The 22,355-nt window shown below is 24.1% G+C and overlaps 2 protein-coding genes across 3 annotated transcripts in view; one reads left to right on the top strand and one right to left on the bottom strand.

Moving 5' to 3' along the window:
* LOC126907884 (WD repeat domain phosphoinositide-interacting protein 3) overlaps nucleotides 1-3,961 on the top strand; it is a 7,230-nt gene extending 3,269 nt beyond the window's left edge. Inside the window, exons 2-7 of the mRNA XM_050689542.1 lie at nucleotides 517-693; nucleotides 760-942; nucleotides 2,191-2,381; nucleotides 2,441-2,526; nucleotides 2,585-2,805; nucleotides 3,451-3,961. Of these exons, the coding sequence (XP_050545499.1) occupies nucleotides 517-693; nucleotides 760-942; nucleotides 2,191-2,381; nucleotides 2,441-2,526; nucleotides 2,585-2,805; nucleotides 3,451-3,563 (971 nt within the window). The 3' untranslated portion in view covers nucleotides 3,564-3,961. The remainder of the gene's footprint in view (nucleotides 1-516; nucleotides 694-759; nucleotides 943-2,190; nucleotides 2,382-2,440; nucleotides 2,527-2,584; nucleotides 2,806-3,450) is intronic.
* Nucleotides 3,962-5,749: 1,788 nt separating this feature from the next.
* On the bottom strand, nucleotides 5,750-22,173 carry LOC126907866 (uncharacterized). 2 transcript variants are annotated; one of them, XM_050689507.1, is made up of 10 exons: nucleotides 21,728-22,168; nucleotides 21,548-21,658; nucleotides 21,305-21,481; nucleotides 12,618-15,443; nucleotides 12,378-12,555; nucleotides 12,122-12,316; nucleotides 11,894-12,057; nucleotides 11,699-11,840; nucleotides 6,364-6,711; nucleotides 5,750-6,303 (listed from the first exon to the last, which is right to left on the bottom strand). In XM_050689507.1, exons 2-10 carry the CDS (start codon nucleotides 21,640-21,642, stop codon nucleotides 5,788-5,790), a joined length of 4,641 nt encoding a protein of 1,546 aa, XP_050545464.1. In that variant the 5' UTR covers nucleotides 21,643-21,658; nucleotides 21,728-22,168; the 3' UTR covers nucleotides 5,750-5,787. The 2 variants fall into 2 exon arrangements, with proteins under 2 accessions (XP_050545464.1, XP_050545465.1); XM_050689508.1 differs by lacking the exons at nucleotides 5,750-6,303; nucleotides 6,364-6,711 and adding an exon at nucleotides 10,488-10,708 and having other exon boundaries at nucleotides 21,728-22,173.
* Between the last annotated feature and the right edge of the window lie 182 nt (nucleotides 22,174-22,355).

The following is a 22,355-nucleotide window of genomic DNA, read 5'->3' as shown; positions in this document are numbered from 1 at the left end:
TAAAAATGAGCTAAATCATGTGTGGAAATGATTCACCAAAACCATCATGTAATAAGACATTTAATAATACTTAATGATTCACCCTATCAAATGCTTTAAAAAATCTAAATAAATGATATCTTCATGACATTTTTATATATTCATATAATGATGAACTAAATTTTTATATCATTAAATTATATTGAGAATGAGTTCAGTGCTAGCACAAGAGCAGAGCAAATGAGATTCATACATTATTTACTCCTACAGTTTATTGGGTATCCTCCTAAATAGCAGTGGCATAGTTAGGCTTTTATTTTGGGGATATGCATAAGAAAATTTTTCATTGCCACTTAATATTTTTCCAGGGGATCTATCCCCATAAATCTCTTTTCCTCTAACACAAAGGCCCCACTAAACATAGCTATGACATTAAAAAAGATATATTATTGCTAATAAAATAAAAGTTATAATTATAATTTTAAACTTCACATGAATATTATATTTTCTAACACAAACAATATGTTTTTTATATAGGATGTTTTGCTTGTGGTATGGATAAAGGTTTTAGGGTATATAATTGTGATCCATTAAAAGAAAAAGTAAGACAAGATTTTCCTGATGGTGGCTTATCATTTGTGGAAATGCTTTTTAGATGTAATTATTTAGCAATGGTAGGTGGTGGTACATCACCAAAATATCCTACCAATAGAGGTATTTAATTATAATTCATAACTATAAATGTACTATTATCAATATTGATGTTAATATTTTATTTAGTTGTTATTTGGGATGATTTAAAAAAAGATACTGTTATCACACTAGAATTTAACACTCATGTACTTTGTGTTCGACTTCGAAGAGATAGAATAGTTGTTGTTCTCGAAGGTGTTATTAAAGTTTATACATTCACTCAAACACCACAACAACTACATGTATTTGAAACTCATGCTAATCCTAAAGGTATTGTATTTTCAATATATCAATAAAATAATAAAAATTATATGTTGTATTGTAATAATTGTATTTCATTGTTAACCTTTTAAGTAATGGGTAATAAATTATTGCTGATGAACATTTTTTTAATTTTTTTGATATCTGTGTTTATTCTACTAATAAAAGTATAATAATTGAAAGGCTTGATGTAAACCCAACTAAACTTAATTTTTCAAACATTTTTAGGAAACTAAAAATCCAAACAGTTTTAATATTTATGAGCTCTTAAACATATTAATATAATAATAATTGATCATTTGTGGCATTTAATATTTAAAATTAAAAAATTTATACATTAAAATTTACCTATTAAAATATTAATTTAATACTAAAAATATAAAAAATATTTAATTTAAAAATATTAATAACAAAAATGTTATTGCTATACTATGAATTATTAATGTACCTACCAAAAAAATTATATAAACACTATATTTTATATATAGTTCATTGTAATTGTTTTTTTTTTTTAATAAATTTACTCTTAATTTTTATCTTAATTAAGAACTGTCAAACTCTGATTTTGAAGTTATTTTGTTTTTGTATATCTATTATAATAACTATGTACTATTAACATAAAACTGTTTATAGTCAATCATTCAAAAGTTTATTAAATTCAAAATAACTTAATATATGATATTTCATAAATAACACCAGATTTAAAAATGTAATATCTCATTAATATTTTAACAAATATTTGTATTTTTACTTTCAATATGTATTCTAATTTTATTATAAAAAATATGTACTTTATGTTTTTCTTTGTTTTTTTATTGAAATTAGTTCTGTTAGCAACATTTCGATCATTTTTAACACATATTATTAATTTTATTATGCCAAATTTCTTGTTTGAGAACTTAAAAAGATCGAGATTAACTGATGTGAAAGAAAGATTTCTGAATGTGTTAAAGCTTTCATGGTTTGTTGTATTAGAATATTTACAGATATAAAGTTATGGATGTGTCTTCAGTTTTATTGGGTTAGAATTAAAAGTTATAATAATACTATATGATAGTGTATTTAAAATTTTAGAACTTTAACTATTGTTCTCAAGCTTAAAGCTGTAATGAGATTGAAATGTCTGCACGAAACTTTAAATTTTAACTACAATTTAAAACCTACATTATTTATAAGACATCCTTTATTTTATTGTTTTATAAATTTAACATTACAATTAATATTGCTGTTTTATATTGTATTTTTATGATTTTACAGGTTTATGCATGTTATGTCCTAATAGTAATAACTCTGTACTTGCATTTCCTGGTAGAAAAACTGGGCATGTTCAGTTGGTAGATCTAGCTGATACAGATAAACCACCACTTGATATTGCAGCCCATGAAACGCTATTAGGTTGCATTGCTTTAAATCTTCAAGGAACACGACTAGCTACTGCCTCTGAAAGAGTATAATTATTTAGAATTAACTAAATAATAATTAAATTAAATATGATTATTAAATTTAGGGAACATTAATAAGAGTTTTTGATACAAAATCTGGAAACATGCTATATGAATTTAGACGTGGAACTAATACAGCACAAATTTATTGGTATGTTTTAAAAATTTGACTAAATAAATATATTTATTCCTATATTCATATTTTGTAGTATTAACTTCAATGCAGAATCTACTATGATGTGTGTAGCTAGTGATCATGGTACTATCCATATATTTGCCCTTGAAGACCAGAGTCTAAACAAACAGTCTAGTTTAGCTTCTAACTTTTTGCCTAAATATTTTAGTTCCAGTTGGAGTTTTTGCAAATTTCAAGTACCCAATGGACCACAGTGTATTTGTGCATTTGGAACTGAAAACAACTGTGTTAATGGTATAGTAAATACAGAATATATATATATAGGTTTTTAATAAGTAAAGAACAGGTCAGTTGTTACAAATAATTATAACAATAACCCATTTCCTTACTTATCGAACACTCTATATATATATATATATATTTTTTTTTTTTTTTTAAATGGAACAGAATTGAAAAAATTCTGTAAAAAATAAGTGAGAAAAATAAATTTTTAACATAATCTAAAAATGCAAAAATTATTTTTTTTGTATTTTTTGCAAAAAAAAAAATTTTGATTGTTTTGCGTGGTGTACAAAGTAAGTCAAGAAGATATGACAAATCTAATAACTTTTGAACTTATAACAACTCTACGTTAATTTTTTTATTAATTGATAGATTTTTGACTATTATTTAAACATATTTAATCATTTTTTTTATCTATGTAAAAATATAAAAAATTTAAAATTTACATAAAATATTTTAACATTTAAAAAATAGCTAATTTATAGAATAAATTTTTAGAATATATATGGTATAAAATTACTCTTTTGACATTTTTTGAAAAATATAAACTTTATTTTATCAATTTTCTATTAAGTTTTTATACTAATGGGTTTTTATTTAAAAACAAGGTTAATTTAATAGAATTGTCTATCATTCATTTTATATATTTTATTTTAGTTATATGTGCTGATGGAAACTATTACAAGTTTGTTTTCAACCAAAAAGGAGAATGTTGGAGAGATATTTGTGCACAGTTTCTAGAAATGACAGATGACAATAGTATTAGTTGATAATTAACTGTTGTAATGTATATATTCCAGTTTTTAGAAAATCTGGATATGATATTCCATATCATACAATTTATAGTATTGTTTACTTTTTTATTTATTTTTAAACTCATCAACAATATATAATATACAAAAAATAATATGAAATGGTTTTTATCAATATATTGGTGCTATTGAAAATATTTCCTATATATATCTATATATATATATTTTTTTATAGTTATTTAAATTTATTTAATAATAGAACTGTTAATGTAGATTGTCTTTGTTTTTCCAATTGTAGCTAACTCTATGACAATTTTTTTAATTACATATATAATTTGTATAAAAATCATTTATTTTCATATAACTATACAATTTATATTATGAAATACATAATATATTTTACATATATACAGTCATATTTGATGAGGCTTAATCGTAATGGTAAAGTATTTGTGCATAATTTTAGCAAATAAAAAAAAACAAAGATATCATTTCAAATTTTAAAATAAAGCAAATGACTGATCAATAATAATAGATTAAGTGATAAAAATTAATAAATCATCAAAATACAATAATTTTATAAGGAAGGTCATGGTACATTACATAACTTTATAACTATATTAGCATGATACTTAAAAGTATATAAAAGTTAAAAAACCTTCATTTTTTTTAAATTAAATTAAAAACAACTATAGCATAAAAAATATATTCAAGCATTCACATTATTAAAAATTAGTTATATCATTAAAATAAAATATATTTATTACAAAAATAATTGTTTTGTTGCGAATTTTGTATTTTTCCTTACAAAAAGTTTAAGTTAAATTTTTGATTTTATAAAACAATTTTTTTTTGTGCATAAAAAAAACAAATCAGTACAAACAATATACTTGTCTTGAATAACATTGTTGTAACAAGTGTAAAAAATAAACATAGATTCTTTTTTAAACTAAAATAAATGATAAAAATATATTTTCAATAAAATTTAACTTAAGTTATAGAGAGCAAAATTAAACAAAATTTTATTAATATTATCACAAAAGTTTAGATTGCAATTTTTTTTTTAATACTAGGATTGAAAAGTTATATTTACATTTATTATCAAACAATATGAATTTATTTTACTTCAGTATCAATCTCAACAATTTTCCTTCGAATTAGCTTCAAATTATTACACAGGTACTACTTTATTATTAATTTTTTGGTATTATTATGTAAAAAATTATTGCATAATGACTGTAAATAAATAGCACTAAATACAAATGACCAAGTATTTTTGAAAATAGTATACAGATAACTATCTAAATTGATTATGAATAAAATTACAAATCCAAGTTTAATTAAATAATGAAAAAAAATTATTATATTTAAGTCATCATACATAACATAAAAAAAAGAATAAATTTTTAAATAAAAACATCATAACATATTTTTGTATGCAATATTAATGGCACCATGACTAGTTGGTAAAATAATTTTTTTTAAATGTAACAATAATATTTTTATATTTTTAAGTATACAAAACAATACTTTACAATAAAGTAAATTTCATGGATCATTTAATAAACTGAACTCTACTTGTATAGTGTAATTAAAAGCAATTAAAAGTAAATTTTTGACGCTAGAAATATTTTTATCAGGATATAACAACTAAATTTACAATAATCAAACAAAGCTTTTTGAAAAATAAAATATGTCACTATTTGGATACTTTTTATTGCACGGCTAATACTAACAATAAATAAACTTCCAAAAAATTAAATAATATTGTATTCAAAGAAAAAGTATTTAAATTAAACAAGAGAGATCATTGTCCTAAAGATGTATGATTTAATTATACTAATTTATATTCCAGTATATGCATGAATAAAAAAAAAGTAGTGTACAATTCAACTATGAAGTATAGCCAAAATATGGGGGATAATAAAATAGTTAAAATGTTGAATTAATTATTATACAACATATAGATCTGAGTAACTAGTAATAATAATTGATTCAAAATATTCATAACATGGTGTATGGTTATTATAATTTTACTTATAAATATTTAAATATCTTGACTATAATATATTATAAAACAATTACTTCTAAAATAAAAAAATAGGCAGGGATATACTTAAGTTTATATAGATAAAAATTAAATTTAGGTAAAATAATAAGGACTTAAGTTTGTGTAAACTATAAAAGCTCAATCAATAATTAAACTTAACAAATTATATATTTTTTAAAATAGATATGTATACTATGTGGTAATATCTTTGCTGTGTATAACTGTAGGTTCATCTTTACAAAAAGTACCTGATCTAGATCCTATAGTTGGGTGACCATTTGGTAAAGTTTTAGTTTTAGGAGGAATTACTTGTTTTTTAATCTTATTAATAGATTTTTCACATGTTACTTTCCTATTCACAACGTTAATGTGACTAGCAGATTTTCGTGTTATTTTAGGTGAGTTTTTAGATGAAATAATTGATGTTCGAGAATTAGGAATAGGTTCAGTTTTTGGTACTAACATCTTTGGTTTGTTTTTTGGGGTTGATAATGATAATTCTGAAGGCGTTTTTGTTTTCAATCCACATTCTACACGATTGGAAGATACTTTAACACCAGATGTATTATTTCTTACACAAGGTGATGAAGTTAATGATATTGATGAATTCATACGGAAGCCACGAGGCAAATCTTTATGGATTGTCAACATTTTTTGAGTTGCAGGAGAAGAATATTGTTGTTTTGGTTCCATGTATCTAGATTTCACCTAGATGAAAATTAAAAGTTAAAATGATAAGCTTTTAAATATTTTATTTATTTTATATACCTCAGCAAATTTTTGAACAGATTTTGTAAATTTTGGAGTTGATACATTTTCAGTAAGTTTTAATTTAGGTTTAACTTCTGGAGTTTTATTAACTATTTTAGAATTAGTAACTTTTTTTGTACTACTTGAAAGTGTAGTGTGATTGTTTGTCTGTTTATTATTTGGAATCACTTCTGTTTTTGAGATACCCAATTCAAGGGCAATAGACTTAGCCAGTGCATCAGACATACGGTGATCATTAGGCAGATTACCTATAACTTGTTTTTCACGGCCATTTTTGAAGTCAGTTGCTAAGCCTTTTACAATTAATTCCATAATAGCATTAACTAAAATTTCTCCTTGAGGATGCTACCAAAATAATAAAATAAAAATTTTTTACTTTTAATTACATATTACTCTTGAATTATTAGTTGTGTAATACTTTTTAGTTCATTTTTTATGCCTTGTAGGGTATCAACTATGTTTTTTTAAATCTTCTTTTTCTTCCTCGCCTTATCCCAACTACTTGTCACCTACTAAGGCCACCCTTATCCTAAACTTCCACTTGACACAATCTCCAACATCATCTACGCTCACATCAGATGTCCTCATATCGCATTCAATAACATCTCTCCATCTCTTTTTTGGTCTTCCTCTACCTCTTCTTCCTTCGACATTCATTTCTATAACTGTTCTTACAGCTTCCGATTCTTCTCTTATCATAACATGACTAAACCATCTAAGTCTATTTTCTCTCATCTTATCCACGATTGACGCTACATCTATACTCCCTTTTATATGCTCGTTCTTTATTCTATCTTTTCTAGTCACTCCACTCATCCATCTAAACATTCTCATCTCTGCTACACTCATTCTCTGTTCTACTTTCTTATCAACCGCCCAACACTCAGAACCATACATCATAGCTGACCTTATTACAGTCTTGTAGAATTTACCTTTCAGCCTTATTGGAATTCTTTTATCGCATGCTTCTCTCAATTTCAACCACCCGCACTTAATTTTGTGTCTTACATGTTTTTTAAATGGAAATATAATTAAAATTTTATAAATTAATAACTAGGCTTCGTTTAGATGGAGCTTCACCCCAGACCCAGGGCTCTACGAGTCTCATATGATGAAGACGTGTAAGCCTCTTTAGGCCATCTCTATAAGTAAGTTACTGATTTCGGTAAAAGTACTCGGCTACACCAGGCACGATAAGTGTTTTGCAAAAATAAAATAAAATATTACATCAGAATCATTAGTGTAACATAAAAATGAATCATTAAAATCAGGAAAATTCAAAAAGAGAAAATAGTAAAATGTATTGGGTTGACGTTTGTTTAATGGGGTATTCACCAAGGGTGTATTCAGAAATCATTATAGGAGTAGGGTGGTCCTAATTTTTTCGAATTTCAAAATTTCTTTCGGGACACCCCTCCATTTTTTTCTTTAGTATAAAAAAATAATATTCTGAAAATTTTAAATCATTTGGAAAAATTTAAATCGAGGCGCACAGCATTTTAAGGTTTTGACATCGAATTTTCGAAGAATATTATATAAAACGATAAAAAAAACTCATATTAGAGGTTTACAAGTGATTTTTTCAATAAAAGTCAAGATACAAAAAAAAAAACCTTATTTAAAGACAAATATTTTGATATATTATTTTTAAAAATTTAATGAATTTTTTACATGCGATAACAATACATTGGTAATTTAAAAATAATTAAACAGCTTAATTTTTATACTTCGTTACTTTAATAGTTTCAACGCTCCATTATAACCTTTTCAAATGTTTATACTGACTTGAATATAAATTAATTAAGTTATTAAGTTGAATTTTATAGCACTGAACTAGTATTAGTTGAAATAAATCATAAAAAATGAAATAAAATTTAAAAATAGCTTTAAATTAAAAAAAAAAATTTTTGCTCTACTAAATTTGTTTATCTTTAATTTTATATATCTTTTTGTTTTTTTTTTAAATTTAATTATTTTATTATTTATAGTATTTTTTTAGTACCACGAGTGACTTTTCTTTAAATCAATTTTAGTTTTATAATATTCAATCAACACATGACCATTTTCGCATTTAATCATAGACAAGATCGATAAATGTTTATCTTATCTTGTGTTGTATTAGTCTAAAATCTATAATTGTAGAGGTTTACCTATAACCATGATATGTTAAATGTAATATTTTAAAATTTTCATCATTCAAGTCGAATTTTATTCTATGTAGTACAGCAAGCTACTGGGTCAATCCATGCCAAATCATCCAGAAGTGGTTGCACGACCACCTCATATTTTGTTTAATTTTTCAGGGTTTATAAAGCATAAATGCTATAATTAGATTAAAACAATTTTTTTTTTTTATGACCTCCCGATTTTTATGGCTATTTCAATGTAAAAAATGTTAAAAATAGCCAGAACGTTAAATACACACAGATTATTCAATATTAACTCAATCGACTTAAAATTTTAGGATTGACCTTATTATAACTTAAAGTTAACATTAAAAATAAAAAAATAAAGATTTATGTGAAATTTCGAAAATTAGCGATTTTTAAATTTGTAATTTTTTTGGAGGTTTTCCCCATTTACGGGGAACAAGGGAAATATTTTCAATTTTTGATGGTAATGTCTTCGACTAGATACGATTTGTGATCTTTTGATGTATCGTTAAAAAAAATCCATTTGGTGAAAGCTGAGAAAAGTGGTAACAGACACAAAAAAAAAAAACACATCATAGTAAAATTAATAACTTCTCAGCTTTGCATCGAAGCTAAAATATCCACATTATAACCTATAAAACCTATACACAGTTCTCACAGAAAAGTTTATATGTAATAATTATAATATATAATAGTTACATTGTATTGTAATATATTACATACACAGTAATATAAAAAAAATTACAAAAACATGGTTTGAAAACAACAAAAAACTATCATTAAATTACAACGGATTTTTACTGATTTCCTAATGCTAAATTTTACATGTTAAACTTTTTTCTCAAACTTCAAATTTTTATGGTGTATTAAGCAGATATATAACTAAAAAACTAAAAAAAAAAATTTTTGAAATTAGGTTCCCCAACAGAGACAATGCACCTAGAATACGTGTCTTTTTATAAAATGTCTAACTTTGTAGACCTCTAAATCCCAAGAAAATTGTTTTAAATATTTGAAATTTAGTTGAAACATACATTATATACTATACAATACCACATTTGAAAATCACTATAAAATAATAACTTCTTAATGGTTTAGGTGAGCTCAAAAACGCCAATTTTCTCAAAAAAGGCATCATTTTTAGAAAGTCATTTAAGTTTGAAATTTCACATAAATTTTTTTTTTTTTATTTTTAACTTTAAGTTATAATCAGGTCAATCCTAAAATTTTAAGTCGATTGAGTTAATATTGAATAATCTGTGTGTTTTTTAACGTTCTGGCTATTTTTAACATTTTTTACATTGAAATAGCCATAAAAATCGGAAGGTCATAAAAAAAAAAAAAAAATNCTTCGAAAATTCGATGTCAAAACCTTAAAATGCTGTGCGCCTCAATTTAAATTTTTCCAAATGATTTAAAATTTTCAGAATATTATTTTTTTATACTAAAGAAAAAAATGGAGGGGTGTCCCGAATGAAATTTCGAAATTCGAAAAATAAGGACCACCCTACTCTTCATGCACGGTGGCATCATATGATACCACTAAATTGTATAATTTATATAAAANCATTTCATTTCATTTACTTTGGTAAACATGTTATAAAATAATTTAATTTTTGCTAAAAGATGTATACAACTATGAAACATTTATTGATAAAATATACAAAATATATTGCTATGTGCACATGCGAAATTGTATACTAATATACACACTGCATGGACATAAAAAAGAAAAATGTTCAAAGCGAATGAAGTATATTTGAACAATAAGTTGATTATTAAACATAAGTTCAAACAATTTAAAATGTATATATAACAATAAATTTGATTAAATATATCAAAAAATGTTTAATTATAAGAAATTTTAAAAGAAATGGATATAAAATAACTGGATATCCGAAAAAAAATTACAACAAAGGTAGTTAATAATTAACCCAATCAATATATGTATGAAAACTAATTTGTATTAAACATGAATTGAAGAGAAAAATTAAATTAATTTAAAATATCATTTTCTACAAATTAAGGGTCAAAATATACATATGCTCAAAAATAAGTCAATACTCTTATTTAAAATATGTAAGGAGCATTTTTCTTGAAAACGGTCAAAATTTTCAAACACTTGCTGGCGATTGCCAAAGATTTTCAGACATTTGCTAATAAATTTCCTGGAGTCTTGTGAATAAGTACTTTTGTATATAAAAAAAAAAAAAAATGAAAATCGGAACACGTTAAGTAATTTTCCCAAAAAAGCATTATTTTTATTGTTCTATTGTATAATATGATGATTTATCATTTTTATTTTATAGCGTTAAGATATTTTACTTAATTTGTTTATCAGTTATAACATTTTAAGTTTCAATTTTTGGAGTTAAAATATATGTATAACATTTGAAGAATTACAAATATAGGTAGCTAATTGCCTCTTTATGACATCACTACTCAGAGATACGCAGCAGTTATTGCCATTTATGGCACTTTTGAGTGATAACATCAAGGTAGTTCTAAACATAGATAATAGAAGAAGGGATTGTCTGTTCTTATACTAACAATACAATAAGTTATCAGAATGGAGAAAAAAGGTAGAATTTTACTATAGTGTTCTCATTTTAAAAAGGAGACTTATCATGAATTTTATAATACAATAAATGGATCCCTTGTTTAAATGTTTGTTTGTGTTTGAAAAACCTCCACAATTTTATAATATCTATTATTTAAAGAAACAATATTGCAACTTAAGGTTTAAAAGTAAACATTTATGAATTGAGCATCATAAACGAATTTCCATTGACTAACATTTAATATAATCCCTTGTATATTATACATGAATCTTAATTCAATAGTTCAAAATACTTAAATGTATTTTAAGTGTTATATCTAATAAACAGACGAAGTTATATTAAAAATTCAAAGGCCATTTACTAATAAAAAAACATTCTACTAAATGCAAAATATATGTTCCTTAAAGGAAACAAAGTTGAAACCCATACAAGGTACAAGGGATAAACTTAAAAGTATTACATAGCAAATAGATCAAGAATATGTAAATTAAAGTAACCAATAAAAAAAAATTCAAACTATTTATATTATATGACTAATTGAATGATTTGTGATAAATGGATCACTCTATATTTTGACTAATATATATATATTTTGTTTATTTACTTTGAAATACCTACCCAGAAATTATTCGATAATGATTTGCTTAAATGATCATATACTTGTCTAATTTGATTTCTGTTTGCACAATTACATGATGCTAATAAATGGGTAGCAAAACTATCAGTAAACAAATTTTCATTTTCCAATATTTGTTTGAAACTAAAAGAGATCAGAGTTAAGTAACCAAAAAATATAACAACTAAATAACTTACTATTTTGATGTAATAGTGTCATAGAAATTTTTGGCTAAATATTTTATTACGCTATTTGAGAGATCTGTAGTTAAATCTATTAATTCCTTAGCCCACTCATCATTAGGAACAGTTCTTTTAATTATTTCACAGCCAATAGTTATACTCAATACATCATTTATATCCTATAAATTTTAATAACATATTTATTACTACAAAAATTATTTTCTTAAAGTTTGAAATAATTACATCAATATGGGCTACTTTATGTTTAAAGCACTTTGCTTTTAGATCTTGTGGCAATGCCACAAAATACTTTGTTGGCCATACAACAGAAAAGTTGTCATTAATCCAAACTATACATGATAAATAAAGATCATCCAGTCCATAAGCAACACTTAATGTAAGACATTCCAAAATACCAATAGTACAACGATCACATACCTAATTATTCAACATTTATCAATTAATCAAATATTTTAGCAATCAATTTTCAAGTACTAACTTCTTTGAAAAAGTGGCAATATTCTGCTGCTAAGAACAACATAATGTTATCTTTTAGACCTTCAAGGCATAACATATCAGCTAACTTAGATAATTCAGAAACATTTTTTATTTCTGAAAAGTTGCATTCTCCACTGTAAATATATCTAAGAGTCAGATGAACAGTTTTATAAGAATATCTGAAAAATATTAAAAATGATTAATATATAATTAAAAAATAATAATTTTTAATGAATTTTACCCTTTTAAATATAATACATTTCCAGCACTCTGTACCCATCCACCACTAAACATAGCTGCAAAATATTGACATCTTGATGTCAATACACATTTATGAGCTCTAATTCGCCTTCCATTAACATCAATTGTTGTATCTGCTCCTATTTCTTCTAAAAACATTTTAAGTAAATCTTGACCAAGGCCAGATTTTACTTCTTCAATAGAATCAAGTGCCTCGGGTGATTTAGATTGTAATATTTTTTCAATTTCAACGCTCTTTAAATATGGAAACATTCTTTTTAAGCATTTAGCTAATTCTGTATTTTTTAAATTTTTTTTCAAAGTGTCTATTTTGGGTTCAGTTCTAGTAAGGTTATTGATAACTTCCTGAGAAGGAGCTTTATCCATATCAGACAAACGTACAAATGAATCTTGAGTAACAGAATGGTTAATCCTTTGATTTATTCTATTAGTAGTAACTTTAACATTACTTTTAATACTATTAAACATCTCACTTGGAATATTATCATTTTCTTTAGTGCTGGTTTCAATATGACTTTTTGTCATTCTAAAGTCTAATTTCCCATCTTCAGATAAATTAACACTATGAGTTCTTAGATGTGTTTTATGAGTAATAGTACTATCAACATTCCATGAATTACGTTGTGATTTAAGTCTAGAACTCTGAGGTAACGATCTACGTTTGACAACTGCTGAAGAATCATTTTCAATAAACATGAAAACACTTTGTTTTTTACATGATTCAGTAATATCAACAGACGAACTTTCAACAGTAGATGTCATTCGACTTGGAGGAGGAGTAACTGTATTATCAGGTCCCTTTGTTTTGGGTAAAGGTTCTTCACTATGCATACGTACAAATCGATCAGCTATAGTTTGTGGTTTACGATAAATAATGTTTTTAGAAGATAACTCACTGGATTCTGAATCTTTATTAAAATCAAAAAACATTGAAAACATTTTCTCTTTATTAGAAACCATGGTACTAGTATCCACGGATTTTGTTACATTTTCAAAATGTTTTGGTTTGTTCTTTGGTTTTTCTGAATTAAAATCAATAAAAAATGAACTTGAGTTTTTTCTTTCCCCTTTATTGACATTTTCCTTATCCAGATTTTCATCAGATATAAAAGCATTAGCAGATATTACTGGAGAGCATTCCATATATTTTCTAGAAGGTCTAGGACTTCTACTATCTTTATTAGATTCTACTCCTAGAGGTACAAATTCCAACTTGTTAGAAACTGTAGGCTTATGATCTTTTCCAAAAATATCATTATTTAATGAACCTGGGGAACTTGGTTCTTTAAAAAATTTAGAAATATTTAAATTTGAATTGTTTTTTGGAGAATCATCCAAAAAATTCAATGTAGTACTATGTACAATAGAATTATTTTCTACATCATTTCCTAAAGATACATTATGGGTATTTAAACATTTTTGTTCACTACAAAAAAATAAATCATCTGTTGTCATTGAAATTTTTCTACTGGCCTTTAGTTGAACTGTATCACTTAAATTAAAGTTATTTACCTCTGAATTAGATTGTCTAAGCGAATCTTTAGGAGAAATATCACTTTTAAAATATTTTACATCTAAATCGGGTAAGCTATTTTTATTAGTAGTAATATTTTCTTCATCAATTTTGACTTGTTTAATATTATTACTTAATGATGTGATATGTTTTAATGCTTCAAATGTTTTTTCATTAGAATCAAAATCATTATTATATTTATGTGGTGATTCATCAATTACAAACTTTGAGTTAAAACTAGATTGAGAATTTTCAACTTTATTTGGAACTAATAATGGATTATTTCTATCAATAACAGTAAATGTTTTATAATCAGATGATACTTCAAATTCTAATAAATCATTACTTAATGTTTCATCATTATGTTTTATAATAGTAAATGTTTGGAAATCTAATGGCTCTTTAATTATTGCATTATCTTCTTTATTATTATTCAGTGTTAGAACTTCATTGTTCCCTATTACAGCATCCTTATTCTCCTCAGCCTCCTCTTGTTTAACAGTATGCATTTCAAAATTACACAGTAGTGACACATCTAAATTACCATCATAAAGTTTAGGAGAAATATCAATAGAATGCTTTTCACTAGGTGTGTTTTCAGTACTTGTTATGTTTATTTGTTCATTTAATAAATTGGATACATAGTTTTCATTAATATATTTTTCTTTTTCTACGTCTAAATGTATATCCTTGTTTACTGTACTTTCAACTGATGAATTTAATTTATTTTTTGGATTTTTTATAATACAGCTAGGAGAATTTTCTGATGTATTACAAGCTGTGGAGTTGCCGCAAAGAGGAATACTAGCATTATTTAAAGTGTTAACTTCAGATTTATTTTTAAGATTGGCACTTAATTTAACTCCATCTTCTAAACTTGATACATCAATAATACAATCTGTTACACAGTCTTCTAAAAAATTATCCGATTTAACAACTAGAGCATCGGGACATTTGTTAACCACAATTGATTGAGATTCATTTAAAAATGTTTTAGATGATGTACTTGAATCAAAATTCATGTTGTGTTTAGGATGGTTATCAATAATGGCCTGATTTATAATAACAGATTCAATGTCATCACATGGAGACTGTTCTAAATCACTAAATTCATTTGATGAAAAATCATTAATATGAGATAGGGAATAATATAATGGATTTATATCACACGATATATTTTTTCGTTTGTATGTATCAATTGATGTAAGAAGATTATTTCTATTAAAGTATGCCTTAATTAATCCAATTAGCTTTTTTTCAGCACAAGTGACTTCTTTTTCAGTGTATACAGTTCTGAAAAAATAAAATGATCCAAGTCAAAATTTTCATAGTGATAGAAATATTAGTCATAAATACTTTAATAAAAATCGTTCTGTAATGTAAGTTAAGATACTAGGATATTAAGTAAATTCTTGTGCAGTGTTTCAGAATAACTAATTTAGATTGTAGGATAAGTCAAGAAATATGTTAGATATAATTAAAAAAATGGTATACAAAATAACGATTTAAAAATTAAAAATAAAATGTTTGAAGTGAAACTTCTTTATAGAAGGTCCAAAAAAAAACAGATAATTGAGCATCACTATCGGGCACGGTCGGCTGTAAAGTATATTTTATGTTATAATTTAGCACTGTATTTTCGAAAATTAAAAGTAATTTTATTTTAAATATATTAAATAATTTAATTTCAGATAATTTTGATTGTGCATAAAAAAATTTTAAAGAACCACAATAGATGCAATTATTACACAATAATTCATAATGAAAGAAGTTTCACTTCACATGCGCGTACTCATAACATGTTAAAAAATTTTTTTCTAACATTAAGTTTTTATTCTAAATTTTCAATTTAATTTTAATTCTAATATAATCATTATTTTATTGATTACATTGATTTAAAAGGATAATTTTCAATCTGAGATCAATAATAACTTAATACAGTAAAATAAGGCATGAAGCAGACATTATTGTTGTATTTTATAATTCAACACAAGCTACAACTTTAAAAAGGTTATTACAAGAATTAATAGTGTTACAGTGGTGGATTTGGGGGGTGGGGACAGAGGCATATGTCTCCCCATCAGTTTTCACTCAATTCATTTTTATAAAAGGTTATTATTCAAAAATAGATTTGTTTAATCTTTAAACTTTCAGACATTTGGTACATTATTGTGTATTCATCTTTTGTTTTAAATTTACAACTGCAGTCTTGAAGTTAGGATAGTACTCTTAACACTAAAGTATGCTTAATTATATAAGCAACCAAACTAAAGTACAATTTTCTTCAAAGTTTCAAGTTAAGAAATAGATTTTTCTAAAAACTGTTTTTTAGCTGATCAATAAAAAAATGATTGAGTTATTTAACTAAAACAAAAAGTAGGTTTAAAATGTTTTTTGATGTAAAATAAGTTTATCTTTACATTACTACAAGTATAAATTTAAATGAAAAGTACAGTAAATTAGAAATAATACTATAAAAAGCATAATGACGTGCATTGAATCTGATAAATTTACGGTTATAACTTATTTCTTACTTATTCTCACCTATATTTTAAAAATGTTAATATATATTATTACTTATAATTAAAATTGATAACAAGACTTAAAGTAAGGGAGGCACAAGAGGTCTCAGTCTCCTAACCTCTGGTTAACTAGCTAGCATTTTAAGATTTGCACTCTAATGAGGTACTCTAATAAGTTAACTATTAATAATTTTTCTTGGCACTAAAAGATTAACATCAATAATTGCTTCTATATATGAATTATTAATTTTAAAACATTCCCTAAACTAGTTAAGCATTTATCTAAATACAAGTTTCTATATTATAAATTATAATTAAAATTATGAACAATATGTTCATAATTTAATAAAAAAATTGTTAAAATAATTAATTTTATAAATGGGAAGAAACAAACTAAATAAATAAACTAAGATACTTTGCTATAAATAATGTTTTCTTCTAGTTAAAAATCAAAAATACTGACTATTCTGTAAAAAAAAAAACATATTTTACATGTTTAATTTTTAAAATATGGTAAAATAAATTAATAAACAAAACATTTAATATTTATTAAAAATAAATTTTTTTGAACTCATAAAAAAATGATCAACAATAAAGCCAATGTAAAATTTAGTATGTATGCACAATACAAAATGTCAATATTACATCATTACTATTACATATTATTTAAGTAATTTTTTATGAAATTAGGGATATTCATAGGACGAAGCTTGTCATCTAATTTCCTCACCTTAATCTCAACTACTTGGGGTCGGCCACCCTTATCGGGTGTCCGACGCTGTAAGAACGTAATGTTCCGATTCTTCTCTTATCATAACATGACCAAACCATCTAAGTCTATTTTCTATCAATTTATCTTGTCTCATTTCTTATTTTCTTATCTATTACCTTTTCTCAAATTTTCATACTATGACTCATAAGGTTTATGTCTCTATAATTTTCACACTCCTGTATGACTCCTTTACCTTTAAATATATTGGCATCCTAATACTATTCCTCCATTCATTTGGAATTTTCCCTTCTAGTAAGATTTTATTTAAAATTTCCTTTAACCATCTTATACCAACACTGCCTAATATTTTCCATACTTCTACTGGTACTTCATCTGGTCCTACTATTTCATTCTTTTTCATTGATGCCACAGCTTCTCATAACTCTTTTTCACTAATTAAATCTACAAGTTTCTTGTTTCTGAGTTATCCTCTAATGATTAGAGGATAACTCAGACATTAGAGTCTAATGTCTCTTTTGGATACTCCTCATTCAGTCATTTTTCAAAATACTCTTTCCACCTTTATTTCACATCATCATAGCTCGAGAGTATCTTATTATCAACAAATATATTATACACCATTTTCACTACTTGACTATTTTGAAAATTAAATAATCTAAATTTTAAGACATCAAAAGTAAAAAATGCCTTTACATTTTACTGAAGACTTTAATACTCTAGACCAATAAACTTAGGTTGTTAAAATAATGATACATAATACACAAATAAATTTAAAGCCAAAAAAAATACCCATACACATACAAGGTTATTAATCATTGAAATCCTAATAATTATCACTGTCATAAAAATTAATTGTAAGTAAATTATTTTTTGTAGATTTTTTGAGAATAAAATATCAAAAGTTTGATGCACAATATTTTAATTAAAAAAAAAATATTATCGAATTTGTTTATTTTTCTACATACTATAATTTTCCAGATCACTATAATTTTTATCAATGAGAAGGGTATGTAGCTTACTACCCTTCTCATTGTTAATTACCTACATAATGTAGGTAATTATTAAGGCTGGAAATTAGTAGCATTTTCATATATCATAGACTCAGATATACATTTTTTGACAATTTCAGTAAACAATTATTTTAATTAAATTTTTGAACAAATTATTTGTTTTTTGCTATGTGTTAAAATGTGTCTACCTTGACATATTTTGATAAATTAAAATTATTTCATTATAAATATAATTTTTACTGATAATATTATTTTGGTTAAATTATATGTAGTTAAATAATATTGAAAAAATTCCTAGATTTCCTAACTAAAATAAAAACTAAAATATCTCAATTATATCAGAAAAATAAAAGGTTTCAAGTAATGGAACAAATTGGACTAATTATATCAGGTAACAATGAAATAAAACTTCAACCCTAGTTCTGTGGCCAATATGAAGTATGCACCAATGAAATCAGTAGATGTGGAAAGATCGTTTAGTCTTTATAAACATATACTATGTGATAGAAGAAGAAGTGTGACACCTGAGCACATGGAAAAATATATTATTGTCAATTCTTTTTATAAAAGTAAAAGTTATACATTGTAACAAAATATTTTTTATTAATAACTAAATTATGATTTTATTGGTTTAAATTTTTTTTTATACAATTTATTTTGTATTTTTAACATACATATTTACCAAAGAAATGGTAAAAGAGGATTTAATACATATTTATTTCTTTTATTTATTGAATATATTTTTAAATATTTATTGTCTTTAATTAACGTTTTAAGTAGATGATATAATTAAAAATTTAAGTTTATCTAATTAAGTCGAATTATTTATAGAAGAAATTAAAAAAACAATTAAATTCATATTTTTGCATATTATTAAAAAAATAAGAGCATATCTAATACATATTTTAAAGTTTTTAGATGCATAAATGCATACTATTTTAGGCTTTTTGAGTGCGTATAAATCCGGGCTCTACATGATATTTTCATTTATTCCTTGATAAAAGAATCAAGCTGAAATAAGTGATCATTATACACTTTAAAAATAATTAAAATTTTAATATATTATAAAATTTTATAAAGTTTTAAAAAAGCATCAATGATTTTTATCTTATCAAAATAGCAATAAAAAAAAAAATGATCAAAGATATACTCAATTCTAGTAAAAAAAATGTTTAGAACTAAAATTATTTATAATTTATTTGAATAAATAATTTGTTTATAATATAAGACTAGTTATTAATTAAAAGGAACCTATAGAAAATTTTTCCCCATATAGTTTTAATGCATTATTTTTAAATTGTTTATTCGCATAAGGGGTATGTCCAAGAAAATATATTAAATATAAAAAAAATTTATTTACATATTTTGGGTGCATATTCATAATTAGCATATAGTTAATTAATTTGAATAATTGAAGCATATTACTTCAAATAAAATCAGTAAAATAATTTTAGATAATGCACATTTTTTATTTTTAAAAGTATGCAAGCTTTTAAAGTATGTTATCAGAAAACTACAGAATAAAGAAAATTGTACTATACTAAAAATTCTTACAACTAAATTACTAAAAATTGTTTTACCTTAATTAAATTTACATTTTTCTATGCTTATCTATATAGAGTGTTCAGAAAGTAAGGAAATGGATTTCTATTGTTCTCGTATTTGTAACAATTGACCCATTTCCTTACTTTTTTAACATTTGTATATATTTTAGTATGTCAACATATAACCATTAATTATAATTTTCATATCAATTATAATAAAATAACTTTATAAATTCAAAAAAAAATTGGAAAAGACAAATAATTCCCTTTTAAAAAATTACTTAACAAAAATTGTATCTTAAGATCATTATTACAAAAATTATATTTAACTATTTTATGACTGTTAATTCAACTAAATAATTAATAATTAATCTAATTGTATGAATAATCAAATGATATTTATAATAATATTGTCACAACTGGATAGATTTAACATAAAGAGAGTTAAGTCAGTTATGGATGTTAATTATCAAAATGTACATTCCTTTAAAGACTTTCTCTACTATTTTTAGAAACTATTATTAAATGTTGGGAAATATAAATGGTCTGTATTATCATCAAAATTTGCCAAATGATACAGAAAAAAATGTTCCTAATTTCACAATTTAAATCTTACCAGAAATTTTATAATTAAATTTTATCATTTAAAATTGATCACAATTTATTACCAGCCATGCTTATTTTTTATGTCTTAATTCTTATCCTTTTTGTACTATTTACAATGAGTAATATTTAGTCAACTTTTCTTATTATCTCTTAACTATCAATTACTCTCTAAAAATAGAGCTGTGTTAATTACTTCTTAAGTTTTTCATAATATTTAATTCTCTTTTCAGTATCGTTCAATAGTATCAATCTATCATAGTTATTTATTTTATTGTATCTTTTCTACAGAAGGCAAATATTATCATTTAAATGAATCTATTTAGTAATTAGTATTTATAATAGTTGAGGTGTAATATTTGTAAAATAAAATCTCAATAAATTAAAAAAACAAGAACCTAACAATTTCCAACTAAAAATATTAATGTATCAAATCAATAAAGCCTAAATACATTAATCATTGTATTTATGTAAATTGACTTAGCATGGAAACTATAAAAAATAAATTATTAAGTTTTTGGTTCAGTGGAGATAAACTAAGTAAAACTAATATTAAATATTTTCTTCTAAAATCTCGTACACTTTTTAAGATAATATTAAATATTTTTTAAAATAAATTCCTATGAAAAAGGTAATTCTAATTAAAGGTGTTTCTTTTAAAATTTAAAATGAAAATAAGATAACTATAAAAAAAAGAAATAGAAATATAATTGTCCCATTTACTATAGATTAAAATACTCACTTAATGAAATTTGATAAACATTCTAATAAATGAACTGGTAGATTTCTAACATCAAATTGTTTTAATATTTCATAGTAAAGTCTAGGACAACGACATTTTAATATACATGTATTTGCTCCAATAACAATTCCTTTAGATTTTATGCAAATGTCCCAACCATCTGTGTCTGATAATAATCTTTAAAAATGTATTCAAATCAATAAAAACAATAATGTAAACATAATTTAAATAATAATTACTAACAGAAATATATCTTGATGTAACTTATATAGATCTGTTTTTCTCTGTATCAAGCTTATCCTTTTGTACCAATTATTTATAGAATGATCAATATCCATTAGTTATCATTGTTAACTAAACAAAAATTTAAAATTGTACTTTTAACTTTAAATAATTAAAAAATAATAATTATAAATAACTTACATATAACATTGATTTTTTTTTTTTAAATTAAAATAGTTGTTCAAGTGTAGTCGAGTAGTTAGAAAAACAATAACTATTAATTACATGAAAGGACGAACTGTAATTTGTGTAGAATATCATACGTCTATTTGTGATATTGTCGTCAGAAAAATTCGTGATTTGAATTTTTTATGGAACTTCAAAATATTATTCAATATGCTGTGACTATCAATCTTTTTATTAACCCATTCGTTTGAAAAGTGCCTCTGTCCATCCACTATGACAATGAATTAAATAGGAAGTTGGACTAATGTTTTTCGGAAATTGAAAATTCACACTATAGTTAAACTTTACAAATTTCAATGAAAACGAAATAAAATTACTTAGCTCCGTAAACATTAAAATCAATACGCTATCATTGGGGAAAGTCCATTTTATCAGTGGTATTAAGTAAACTCTTTCTGGAACGCGTTACATGATATTATCTACAGGTGGCGCCAGGTAAACATTGATACTATGGATTAAATACACATAGATAGGCCAATCGGACTATTGACAACCGAATTTTTGTTAATTGATAACTGGAGAGATAGCGTTATATACTCTCTCGAAAAATATTCAAAATTTAATAATAACAATCGATTTTGTT

Source organism: Daktulosphaira vitifoliae, unplaced genomic scaffold (assembly GCF_025091365.1).
Source record: "Daktulosphaira vitifoliae isolate Bord-2020 unplaced genomic scaffold, ASM2509136v1 Scaffold_5, whole genome shotgun sequence".
NCBI lineage: Eukaryota > Metazoa > Arthropoda > Insecta > Hemiptera > Phylloxeridae > Daktulosphaira > Daktulosphaira vitifoliae.
The sequence above is the reverse complement of the archived record's forward strand: the minus strand, read 5'-3'. Positions and strand labels throughout refer to the sequence as shown.

Coding starts and splice junctions, on each gene's coding strand:
- LOC126907866 (XM_050689507.1), bottom strand. CDS start 21,642: ATGGATATTGATCATTCTATAAATAATTGGTACAAAAGGATAAGCTTG. Junction 15,444..21,304: donor TGTTTATCAAATTTCATTAA/GTGAGTATTTTA, acceptor TTATTTTTTCAG/AACTGTATACACTGAAAAAG. Junction 6,304..6,363: donor CTGTTCAAAAATTTGCTGAG/GTATATAAAATA, acceptor ATTTTCATCTAG/GTGAAATCTAGATACATGGA.